Here is a 12,154-nt window from a genome sequence, read left to right as displayed (position 1 = left end):
GGGACCTGGTTATAAGCTCATGGCAGCTGAGGCACAGGCACATCTGCTCTCAAAAGGATAGCTTAAAGCTTTGCCTTGAGAACTTTCTTGACAGCAAAGGAGATCTACAGCAGCCTAACTTTGGCTGGAAAAGGATGCAGAGAAGGGAAGGAGTCCACACAATACTTACCTGCCTCCGAAAGCGATGACAGGGCAGTCTGCAGCACCAAACTGCTGCTTAAGCTCAGTAATGAGCACTGCATAGTCAGCAAGGGCTTGTTCCACGGTGAGCAGAGCAGTCTTCTTCAACTGTGTTGACTCAATTCCAAAGGGAAGGGACTTCCCATAGTACCTCTGAAATGAAAGAGATACACTATGGCAATACTCCTATGGGTCTTCTCTACTTTCACCATAGAGCTGGGCTAAGTGTGCACTAATACAAAGAGATAACAGAGTATGAGACATCCTCTAACTTGTCCATAACTGAGGAAGTGCCTTGTCTCCTGCACCTAATACACTGACACTTTCAGGACAGATCATGGAGTGGATATGGCCAGGACATTACAGCTGCTTCAGTGGGTGCCAAGCGGGTTCTCAGCACGTGTATCTCTCCTGACATTCCCAGCTACAAAAGGGAACAGGATAATCTCTTCATGCCTAAGATGACAGATAGTAGATTTAATAGTGTGGAAAAGGTTGGCTTGGGACTTTGCAGGGTAGAGAGATTAAATATTATCCAAACAAAGTATCTCTCTACTCCAACATGGAGTTTAAGGCCTGTAGAAACTGTCACAGACACCTTTTGTGAAAAATCCTTTCTTTAGGATTTTTCCCCCTTCTGAGAAGCTGTGGCCTCAGCAACAAAATGTAAACAATGGTTATCTGCTGCTGTGGAATGCAACAAGTGGATTCGTGATTGTTCTCAGGTGGATGTTTGGATTTACTGACCATTCACAGCAGAGCTGGTCTTGCTTTTTGCCTGGACACAGAACTTTGTTATTCATTCCTTTTCTATTCTTAGCTTAGCTAGCTTTCTGAGAACTTTTCTTCTATTCTTTGTAGTATAGACATAATGTAATATATATCATAAAATAATAAATCAAGCCTTCTGAACATGAGGTCAAGATTCTCGCCTCTCTCTTCACCCATAAGACCCTTGCAAGCCCTGTAACAGAAACTACTTACAAAAACAAATCATTCAGGGCATAGGCTGTACTGAAACAGCACTCTGTCACAGACATCTTTTGTGAAAAATCCTTTCTTTAGGATTTTTCCCTCTTCTGGGAAGCTGAGGCCCCAGAAAGAGAATGTAAACAATGGTTATTTGCTGCTCTGGAATGCAACAGGTGCACCTGTGATCGGCCCATGTTCCATGTTTACAATTAAGGGCCAATCAAAGACAAGCTCTCTCTGGGACAGAATCAGAGAGAGCTCTGTTGTTGATTCATTCCTATTCTATTCTTAGCTTAGCAGCTTCTGAACTTTTCTCTCTATTCCTTTTAGTATAGTCTTAATGTAATATATATAATAAATTAATAAATCCATCCTTCTGATCATGGAGTCAAGATTCTCGTCTATCTCTTCACCCCTTGCAAGCCTGGCAACATCTGGTGACCCCTCGTTGTAAGAGCAAAATAGTTTCATAAGACCCCAGAGGAGCAAGAGCTGCACCCAGGGTAAACCCCAAAGGCAGCATTGATGGTTGCTTTACAAGTGACCACAGAAGTGGAATCTAGCCAGGAGTGGAAGAACTGAAGATCCTGACTTGGACAAAGTTCACAGCCAAGGCTGACCACAAAGTGAACCTTCTGAAAAACCTCCAGGAAGATGTTTGGAAAGAGCAGCAGCACCCTGGAGCTGGCCAGAGCATGCTGGACTCTTTCAAAAGGTACCGTTGGCTTTTCCCTTCCTGAAGATGCAGCCATTCATAGTTTGTGGCTGTTCATATGGGGAACGCCCCCCCTTGGAGGATGAGGTTCATTTTTCTCCTTCAGAGGAGAAACTTATTGCCCTCTGGCAAAAATGGGGTGAAGAGGATGGACTTTTCTTGTCAGAAACAGATTTCTATGAGTTTTTTCGATGGGCAAAGCTTTTTGGGTTCTTTACTGATGTGCTATATGCCTTTGATGTTTTCGTATGGGAGTGCATGGAATCCATTTTCCAATTTGTTTGGGACCATGGTGTGGGATTCCCCCGCGTTTACCCAGTCTTTTTCTGTGTACTCTTTTCTATCCTGAAACGGAGAGCAGCTGTTTTTCCCTGGATTGCTAACTGCAAGGGACAGGCTCCTTTCCCTCCGTCCCCAGCGGGAGAAGACTCTTTAGGGGATGAGTTGCTGCTTCCAAGCCCCCCCTGCTTCCCAGCGTGGGGGGTGAAACTTTGCCGTGAGCAGAAGTTTGTTTTACTCTGTCTCCAGAGCATGCTTAGATGGAGCGGTCCTTTCCCCCTGCTTCTCTCTCTCCAGGGGGATGGGAGTGGGCGGCCCCGCCACAGCCGGCCTCTCGGACCCCGCCCCGCTCAGAGATGGGGGGTGGTACCGGTCCCCGAGGCTCTGCCTGCCGGGCGGGTATGGCTGCCTCCCTGGGCGATCCTGCCCCCGCCGCTTCCCGCGCCTGTATTGCTAGGAGACGCCCTCGGCGACAACAGCGACTCAGCGCCGCTCCCCCGGCTGTCCTGCCGCCTCAGCCCGCCCCACGGGTGCGGGTGCTTGCAGCTTCTCCGGCTGCGAGCTCAGAAACACCGTTTCCCACAGCTGACCTGCAGTTGCTAGGCGACGACGATGCAGCTGCTGCTTCTGGGTCAGCGGGGGAGGCATTCTCTCCGGCCTCTGCCACTCCACCAGCCCCCTTGGCCCCCCCGCCGCTTCCACCGGCCGTCCCAGCAGTTCTGCTGCCGTCAGGGACTTTGTCCTCCGTGTCTGCGTCAGAGGCTGCCCTGGAACCGGCGGCTTGTTCAAGCTCGGACCGTCCCAGGCTGGTTGCCTTTGCAGCAGCGGCCTCGGCGGCTGCCCTGCCCTTCCGTGGAGGGGGGGTTGCTCGCCAGCTATGTGTGGGGCAGCCCGCCTGCCTGCTTTCAAGATCAGCATTCTTGGCGGGTTGGGGGGTGGTTGGTCAGTTGCTGCCCCTTGGAGGTTGCCATCTCTGCCGCCCCTCTTGTGCCCTAGCGGCGAGGGGCAGGTGGATTCCCAGAGTTCTGCCTTTGGTCCCCAGCCTGGAGGGGGTGGTGCCATGAGGCAGATGGGAGACACACCTGTTACATTTGCATTGCAGGGGAAGACGGCAGAGCTGGAAGAGATCATGGCTTGTTTGCTCTGGGGAACAAACATCTCCAGACCCCAGATGGGATTTCTGGGGAAGGCTTCTATTTCCCTGCTGCTGGCATGCCTCAGTGGTTTTGGGGAAAGGAAGTGTCTCACCAACCGTGCTGCCACTGTACTGGCAGCAGGGTGCAGGCCTGTGGGAATGCAGAGCCTGTGTCATGGGTTTGGCCTGGCCTGTTGGGCTCAGGAAGTCCCTGGGCCATGCCCACCGCCTGGCCTGTTGATGGCTGTGGGGGTGTTGGTTTCCCCTACCGGTCCTGGCCCGCCTATTGTGGGCCAGCTTTAGGGTTCCTGGTCCATTCATGGGCCAGGGCCCCCCAGGGCCTTTCTCTGGCTGCTCTGCTGCTGCTGCTCTTTTCGAAAACAAAAAACCAAAAAAACCAAAAAAAAAAACAAAATTAAAAAAAAAAAAAAACACAAACAAAAAATAATTTAAAAAATTAAATTAAAAAAGATTGAAATAGCTGGCAGCAGCTCTGAAGCATTGAAGGGCCAGAAAAGGACAAAAGGACATTCCACAAATTGTTCAAAATTGTTTGAAATTGTTTTATGACTGTCAATGGTTTTTGATAACTATTGATGGACTTTTTCTGCAGCAAGCCTGTTTCAGGACCAAAAAGGACTTTCAGATATGTCCAGGAGGAAGATCTTCAGCCCATGGACTGTTCCTGAAACTCAGCTGCTTGGACTTGAATTTTCTTTGTGTTGTTTTTTGCATTTTCTTATATTGTAAGAGTGTTTTAGTGATTTGATAGAATTGTATGTTCTACAGGTGAAGAAATTTCCTGTTCATTCCACACCAGCATTTTTTCTTTTTAATTCTTTAGAATTTCAAGGGTGTCATGTCACAGACATCTTCTGTGAAAAATCCTTTCTTTAGGATTTTTCCCTCTTCTGGGAAGCTGAGGCCCCAGAAAGAGAATGTAAACAATGGTTATCTGCTGCTCTGGAATGCAACAGGTGCACCTGTGATCGGCCCATGTTCCATGTTTACAATTAAGGGCCAATCAAAGACAAGCTCTCTCTGGGACAGAATCAGAGAGAACTCTGTTGTTGATTCATTCCTATTCTATTCTTAGCTTAGCAGCTTCTGAACTTTTCTCTCTATTCCTTTTAGTATAGTCTTAATGTAATATATATAATAAATTAATAAATCCATCCTTCTGATCATGGAGTCAAGATTCTCGTCTATCTCTTCACCCCTGAGGAACCCTTGCAAGCCTGGCAACACACTCTGTATCCTGGAGTGCTGGGAGGTATAGTAAAAAATTACTCAAAAGCCATGATTACAAAAAGAAGATCTGCTGTTACGGGGAGAAAGATTATAGCAGGTCTGACTCAGCTCCACAGGAAGAAATGGTACCACTATTCCAGACCTGCAGAAAGCTGAATTTGGTAACACTGAACAGAACAGGACTCTAAAGAATGCATGACTAAAATACTCACATGTTCAGCAAAAATGACAAGTGCTTGCTGTTCCTCTGCTAATTCAAATATGAAGTCAGAGTTCTGAGCAAAAGTCCAGATGTCACCTTCATTGCCAGTATAGAAAAAGATGGGTCCAAATCCTTTCTTCCAGAACTTTGCTGAGGCAATTGAAAGAAAGAAATTAAAAATTGAAATAAAAACAAAACCAAAACCCACAAAAAACACATAATACCCCCCCAAACACAACAAAGAATATGTGCATGAAATGAGTCAATTTTTGATTTCGGGCAGGAGATTAACTACGTGAACAGGCTGATTCCTGAGACCTGATCTGGGACACAAAGTGTTAGGAAGGCCAGGCTCCAGAAATCTCTCATTTGGGTGGGGGTAAATAAGAGCTTCCATAAGATCACTACATGGCCTGAAAATTTCACTTCTGCCTGAAAAATACCTAAAATCTCAAGTTCTGCAAGTCCTTTGCAGACAGCTGCCCCCCAAAAGAGTGATTTCCCATTTATATACCCTTTTTAGCCCAACTCGCTCCAAAACATTTGCACAAGACATTGCTAAATCTTCACACAAAACTGACATTAGGGAATTGCCTGTGTCCTTCTGATACTCCTGCTGTGAGGTATAAAGTTGTAAATTACATATCATAGGATGGTTTGAGCTGGGGGGGACCATCAAAGACCATCCAGTTGAAGCCCCCTGCCACAGGCAAAGACACCTCCCACTAGATCAAGCTGCTCCAAGTCCTGTGCAATCTGGCCTTGAACATTTCCAGGGATGGGGAAGCCACAGCTTCTCTGGGCAGCCTGTGCCAGGGCCTCCCCACTCCCACAGGGAAGAATGTCTTTCTTATGTCCAATCCAAATTCACCATCTGTCAACTGCAAACCAATGCCCCTTGTCCTATCACTACTGGCTTTGGCAAAAAGCTACCCCCCCACACCCCGTTTTTTCACAAACGTTCTGAAAGTACTGGAAGGCTGCAATAAGGTTTGCCCAGAGCCTTTTCTTCTCTAGGCTGAACAAACCCACTCTCCCAACCTGTCTCCAGAGTAGAGGGGCTCCAGTCACGAGACAAGCCCTGCCTTAGCCTCAAATTTTGGTAACATTTTAAATTTAAGGAATCACTCTGGCTCACAGTTCTAATCACAGCAAATAAGATCTACTTATAAAAATGGATTATTTATTAAGCAGACAAGAGATAACAGACAAAAGATCTTAACCAGAAGATCTTAACTACTCACTACACAGTATAAAACTAAAGAACTACTAGTCTATAACAGTAAACCATAGAACAGTGCACTATATCAAGGTATCTTTATGAAAACAGGCAAAAGAAATAGCATTGATTAGGAGTCAAATGTAATTTACCACGGAAATGGTGATAATGTAGAGATTCCTTCACTCAACCCCTGGGGAGTAACCATGAAGCAGATGTCCCTGCTCACAGGGAAAATGTTGGGAATTTAGCTAACTAGAGACTGGAAAAGTACAAGGCCGTGGCTAATTCCAAGTCCTGCACCTGCAAGATAGCATGTCCTTGGGCCTAGTTGGGTATGATAACAAGCGGACAGAGAGATGTGGGAAATAGGGAATGTAGGCCCAAAGGAATGAGGAAGAGTTGATGGTATAGTTTAATCAATAGATTGCTTGGCTTACAGAATATTCATAAGCTTATTACTTGCTGTATAAGTGTCTGATGCTCTCTTCAATAAATGGAACCTGCTATCACTCATATTGTTGAGTGTCCGAGTCTCCCCTCACTGACAAACGGCTCATCCCTGACAAAGGCCTCATTCTGCGACAAATGGCACCCGAACAGGGACCCTATGGACCCCAGCGAGCCACAGTCGGTGCAGTATTTGGGTGTCTGTCCCGACACAGCCCGGAAGGCACAAAAAGCGGGCCCTGCCTCAGGCGACCCCATATGGGAGACCTGGAGAAAGGCGAAAGTGCGGGCTTCGGTGCCCTGGCAACCTCACAGGAGAGTCCAGCTGACTGAATGCCGTCGAAATCCTGGAAAGGCTGCAACGCGCTGAACGAATGACAGGTTAAAAGGTAATACAGGGACAAGTGGCATATAATCCTTTTAAATGTGTTTTAGAAAAGCGGGGACTATAGACTGTTGACTTGGGAAGAGAATTCCTGAGATTGCTGCATACAGACTTGCAAAAACGTGTGTTGTGGTGCTGGCGCTGCAAGTATATGCACAACAAATCAGCGACCCTGCTGTGATGGTGGCAGCAGCCGCGGCTTGGGGCGCCTGTGGGGCTGTGCCACTCCGAACTTGGCATGGGCGCTGTGCCATGGGAGCAGCCGCAGTGGGCACCTTGCCTGAGATGCTGTGCTGCAGCGGCGGTAGCGGAGGCAGCCGCGGGGGGAGCGGAGTCGCTGCGGGGGGAGTGACCCGCGCCGGCACGGGTGCAGCGCTGGGTGCGGCGCACGCTGCCGGCGAGTCTCACGAAACAAGAAGCCCAGCGTGGGGGGGTCGCCCCGCTCTGACACAAGTGGCGCAGGACCAGAGCGCTTTTCCAGCGCGAGCGCTTCTCCCTCTGCCCCGCAGCCGCAAGTGACACCAAGGAGCATTACTATCAAGACGTTCCTCACCCAAGTTAAAAAGACTTTTTGTTCTTCCTGGCAGAAAGAGAAATCAGCGTAGTGAATGCATGGGCCAAATTTCGGCTGATTTGGCTTAGCATCCATTATGCTGTCAAAATTGCCTGCATTAACATAGACTTTAAACATCAGAAGCACAGATAACTCAGTCGGTGGAACATCAAACTCTGAAATTGTATTTTGAAAAATTTAAAAATGTTAAAGATATGTTAAAGCGATTGTATAAGTAAGATGTAATGAGTGTGCTTTTTGTATTCTTTGAGCTTTGCTTGGACGTGGTAGAGGTAAAAGCAAGCACTGAATTCAAAAGAATTTTTCCACAGTTATACCTTGAACAAACTCCTTATGTTTAAGTGCATTCAACTGTAAAAATGCTGTAGCAAACACATGAAGAAAGTTGTTTTAGCTTAGTATTTTAGAGTTAGGCCTGTAAGTAAGTTATAGTAAATTCCATATTCTATTCTATTTCTATAGTAAGTTCTATCCGTTGCTAAGTAGTTTAAGTTAAATTGTCTATTACGTGCCATTAAATGTTAAATACTGTTAAAGTTAAGTTTTGTTAAGTTTATGTCCTGTTAGGTTTATATTACAGTGACCTGATGAGGTCTTCATGGGTGAGAGAAGTGGACAAGAATCTTAGCTGATGATCAGAAGGCTGGATTTATTGATATATGATATATAATACATTATAACTATACTAAAAAGAATAAGGAGAGAAGTTGCAGAGGCTGCTAAGCTAAGAATAGCATAGAAAAGAATGAATAACAAAGTTCTGTGTCCAGCAGAAAGCAAGGACAAACTCTCCTGTAAGTGGTCAGCAAATCCAAACACTCACAGAAGCCCAATCACCACTGCACCTGTTACACTCCACACTAGCTGATAACAATTGTTTACATTCTTCTTCTGGGGCCTCAGCTTCTCAGAAGATGAACAAATCCCAAAGAAAGGATTTCTATGAAAAAATGTCTGCGACATCTCACCTTTCTAAATTGTATAAATTAAAAAGAAAAATGCTGATGTGAAATGAACAGGAAATTTCTTCACCTGTAAAATATACAATATTAACAAATCACTAAAACAATCCTACAATCTAAGAAAATGCAAAAAACAATGCAAAGAAAATTCAAGTCCAAGCAGCTGAGTTTCAGGAATGGTCCATGAGCTGAAGTTGTTTCTCTTGGAATATCTGAGAGTCCTTTTTGGTCCTGAAACAGACTTCTGCAAAAGTCCCATCAATAGTTATTACAAACCATTGACAGTCTTACAACAATTTCAAACAATTTGAACAATTTTGGAATGTCCTTTTCTGGCCCTTCAATGCTTCAGTGCTTCAGAGCTGCTGCCCGCTATTTTCAATCTTTTTTATTTAATTTTAATTTTTTTTTTAATCGAAAAAGAGCAGCAGCAGAGCAGAGCAGTGCCAGAGAAGGAAAGAGCCCTGGGGGCCCTGGCCCATGACGGACCAGTGTGGAGAGTTTAGTTCAAGCATGGCTTAAAGAAAAAGGCCATGAAGGCATACAGTTGAGAGAACAGTAAAAGGTAGTTGCGAAGCAGCTCCAAAAGCAGTTCCCAGGCTTGATTTCTATAAACAATTAGGCTCTCTCATGCATCACTTTATAAACAATAAGGTTCTCAGACAGTCTTCCCATAACAAGCAAAACACCCTCTCTGGGAAAAGATGGCACCCTGGGAACAGATATGGAAGTTTTGGGAACCTTTCATATCACAGTGGGAACACTGGTTCTGTTTTTAATAAACAATTATAGGTATTGTAAAACAAAAGGAGTGGTTAGAGTTTTCTCTGTTAGCCTATCATGAACTTGGATTTTGGAATATGCATGAAGTTCATTAACACTATTATTTAAAGTGACTGATCGATCAATAAATCGGAGTTCGATGCATTAAAGGATGGTCGTCTCCCCTTCACTTCAATAAATGGTGACACCCGGACGTGATAGCGAACACCACGGGGATTGCGAACACCACGGGAAGTGAGGACTGGTTCGGGTTCCGAAGCAGCTGGAACGGCAAATAAGCGTGAAGAAAAAAGCGGAGGAAAACCCGCCGAGACGTGCCGTGCCCTAGGCGACCGTATAGACGGACCTGGCCGATATGTGCGGCCGTAACCTTGAGGAGCTGCAAAGTGCGCACTTACGATATAGGTATGGAAAGGCAAGCCGCATATGAACTTTTTATTACTTTCTTGCAAAAAAGGCAGATTAAGGGACTAGATTTATTGAAAGAATTACCGGGTCTTTTGGCTTATGGTTTGGAAAGGGGAATCTTTGTAAATCCCCACACGGTTCACGAATTGTCGGAATGGCGTAAATTTGGTGATATATTATGGCAGGCTACGTTAGACGATGATAAAACTGCTAGGAAGTGGGGTAAATTATGGCGGGTTGTTAATACCGAACTGTTGCAGTTTCAGGCTGAAAAAAGGGCTGCCCACCAGGCTACTGCCGCTCACGATCGTAACAAAGAATACGATCAAGACAGGTAGTTTGATAAGGAGTTGGGAACTCCTCTCGGCCCCGCTACGAGGATGGTTTTATTACCAGCCTCACCACCTCCCTCGGCGAGCCAGGCTGCGAGCCAGGCTGCGAGCCAGGCTATAAGCCAGGCTCCACAGAGCGCTGTATTACCCGCTTCGCCGCCTCCTTTAACGAGTCAGCCCCCCCTAATGAGCCAAGCTCCGCAGGGTGCTTTATTGCCCGCTTTGCCGCAGGCTACACAGAGCACCTCTGAGTCTCCCGTATCTGCTGTATCGCAGCAGCTGGAGCCACAAATGCATACTCCGTTCCCGAAAAGCAATCAGTTGATCCCTGGGGCGGATGACCTAGCAGCGACGATTGCAAGGGATAGATGAGATGCGTGGTCTGCCCCGGCCAAAGATGCCATTGGAAAGGGAGATCAAGAACTGATAAGCACGGCTAGCGAGCTGGCTTGTCCGGTTGTTTTCACTCCTCAGGCCAGGGGGGGCATACAAGCGACAATCACTGCTCTTGACTGGAAGATGTTATCTCAATTGCGAGCTACTGTTAGTCAGTTTGGCTTTAAAAGCGAACCAGCCAAACAAATGCTTGACTATATTTTTGACACCAGCATCCTTCTCGTTAATGATTGTCGCGGCATAGTTAAATTAATCTTTACCCAACGTCAACAATTGCTGTTTAATGCTCATTGGCAAGCGCTCGTTAACGAGTGCGTGGCAGTACAAAGGCAGCAGGGTGACCCCCTTCATGGCGTCACTGTTAATGAGCTTATGGGTCTGGGACCTTTCCTTCGTACTGAGGCACAAGCCTTAACAGGTCAGGATAAGTGCCGGGAGGCAATGAGGTTAGTCAGACTCGCAATAGAAAGGGTAAAGGAACCAGGAGGGATACCAGTATATATGGGAATTAAGCAAGGCAGAGAGGAATCATTTGGCGCTTTTATTGATAGAGCTGCTGCTGCAATTGAGAGAGCTGGCGTAGCAGAATATATGCGCGGGGCCCTCCTCAAACAGTGTGCACTTCAAAATTGTAATTCTGCTACTAGGAACATACTTAATACCTTAGGCGCGAATTGGACTATAGAGGAGGCATTAGAAAGGATGGCTCTCGTACCGACTGGGCAGCAGGCTTTGGTCGTAGACGCGATCAAACAGTTAGGAATAGGCTTGCAAGAACAGGCAAAGTCCTCTCAGAGTCAGGTGTTAGCCGCTCTTGCACCTCTTCAAGCGTCAGCCGCATTCGCAGCATCAAATAAAGGGGGTCGCATGAAATGCCACCGATGGGGACGCACGGGCCACGTACGCCGGGAATGCCAGGCTGTCGGAGTCTGGTGCCAGAAATGCCGTATGGACAATCATAACACGGGCGCTTGTAAACGGCGGTCAGGAAACTTCCCCAGGAGCACGTATTCCCGCAGCGGCCGCGCCCAGACACAAGTCGCCGCTGCAACAACAACAACACCCCCCTGTGCCTTCAACCCTCTGCAGCAGGGAGCCTCCAACCCGCCGCAGCAGGGAGCCTCCAACCCGCCACAGCAGCATGCCTCGGCATGGACCTGGCAGCAGCAGTAGATGTGACATTGATGACTCCGCACCCGCAAAAAATCCCAACGGGGGTTCAAGGACCTATTATTATACAGAACAAAGCAGTGGGTGCTCTGCTATTTGGAAGATCTTCTGCATCTATGTTGGGACTGTTTGTTTTACCTGGCGTTATTGACGCGGATTACATGGGAGAGATTATGGTAATGGCTTACACCCCTTTTCCTCCTCTTCAAATAAATAAGGGACAAAGGATTGCTCAGCTGGTACCGCTTGAGCAAATGACTAAATGGATACAACCCATAAAAAGTCAAGAGAGGAAAGAAAGTGCTTTTGGTTCCACAGGAGGACTTATTTTGTTAACTTTAAATCTTGCTGAGAGACCCAAGAAAAAGGTAGAAGTAGAATTCAAAGGACAAAAAAGGTAATTTTCAGGTCTGCTGGATACTGGAGCAGATTCCAGCATTATTAGTCCTAATTGCTGGCCTCATAATTGGCCCTTACAGCCGGCAGCCACTGCAGTATCCGGGGTTGGAGGATTTACCCTGGCTAGCCGCTCGCCCCCCCTCCAAGTTTACATCGACGGGAAACAGCAATCTTTTCAGTGGTACAGTTACCATCTACTGTTCAATGCCTTATAGGTCGGGACATTATGGCTCAGCTAGGGGTGGTTTTGACAAATGAACACCCTTTGGAGTAAAAGCCATTGCTTGGGCTTTCCCAATTCCCATCACCTGGATTGCTGACACCCCGGTATGGGTTAAGCAA

The 12,154-nt window shown here is 46.7% G+C and overlaps 1 protein-coding gene across 1 annotated transcript in view; it reads right to left on the bottom strand.

Moving 5' to 3' along the window:
• The window catches only part of DPP7 (dipeptidyl peptidase 7), a 44,123-nt gene that overhangs the window by 21,968 nt on the left and 10,001 nt on the right, over nt 1-12,154 (bottom strand). Inside the window, exons 3-4 of the mRNA XM_063174789.1 lie at nt 4,745-4,884; nt 170-333 (exon numbers count right to left, since the gene is read on the bottom strand). Of these exons, the coding sequence (XP_063030859.1) occupies nt 170-333; nt 4,745-4,884 (304 nt within the window). The remainder of the gene's footprint in view (nt 1-169; nt 334-4,744; nt 4,885-12,154) is intronic.

The sequence above is a fragment of the Melospiza melodia genome, chromosome 22, assembly GCF_035770615.1.
Source record: "Melospiza melodia melodia isolate bMelMel2 chromosome 22, bMelMel2.pri, whole genome shotgun sequence".
Lineage (NCBI taxonomy): Eukaryota > Metazoa > Chordata > Aves > Passeriformes > Passerellidae > Melospiza > Melospiza melodia.
Note: the sequence above shows the minus strand (reverse complement) of the source record. Positions and strands in the feature narration are given on the sequence as shown.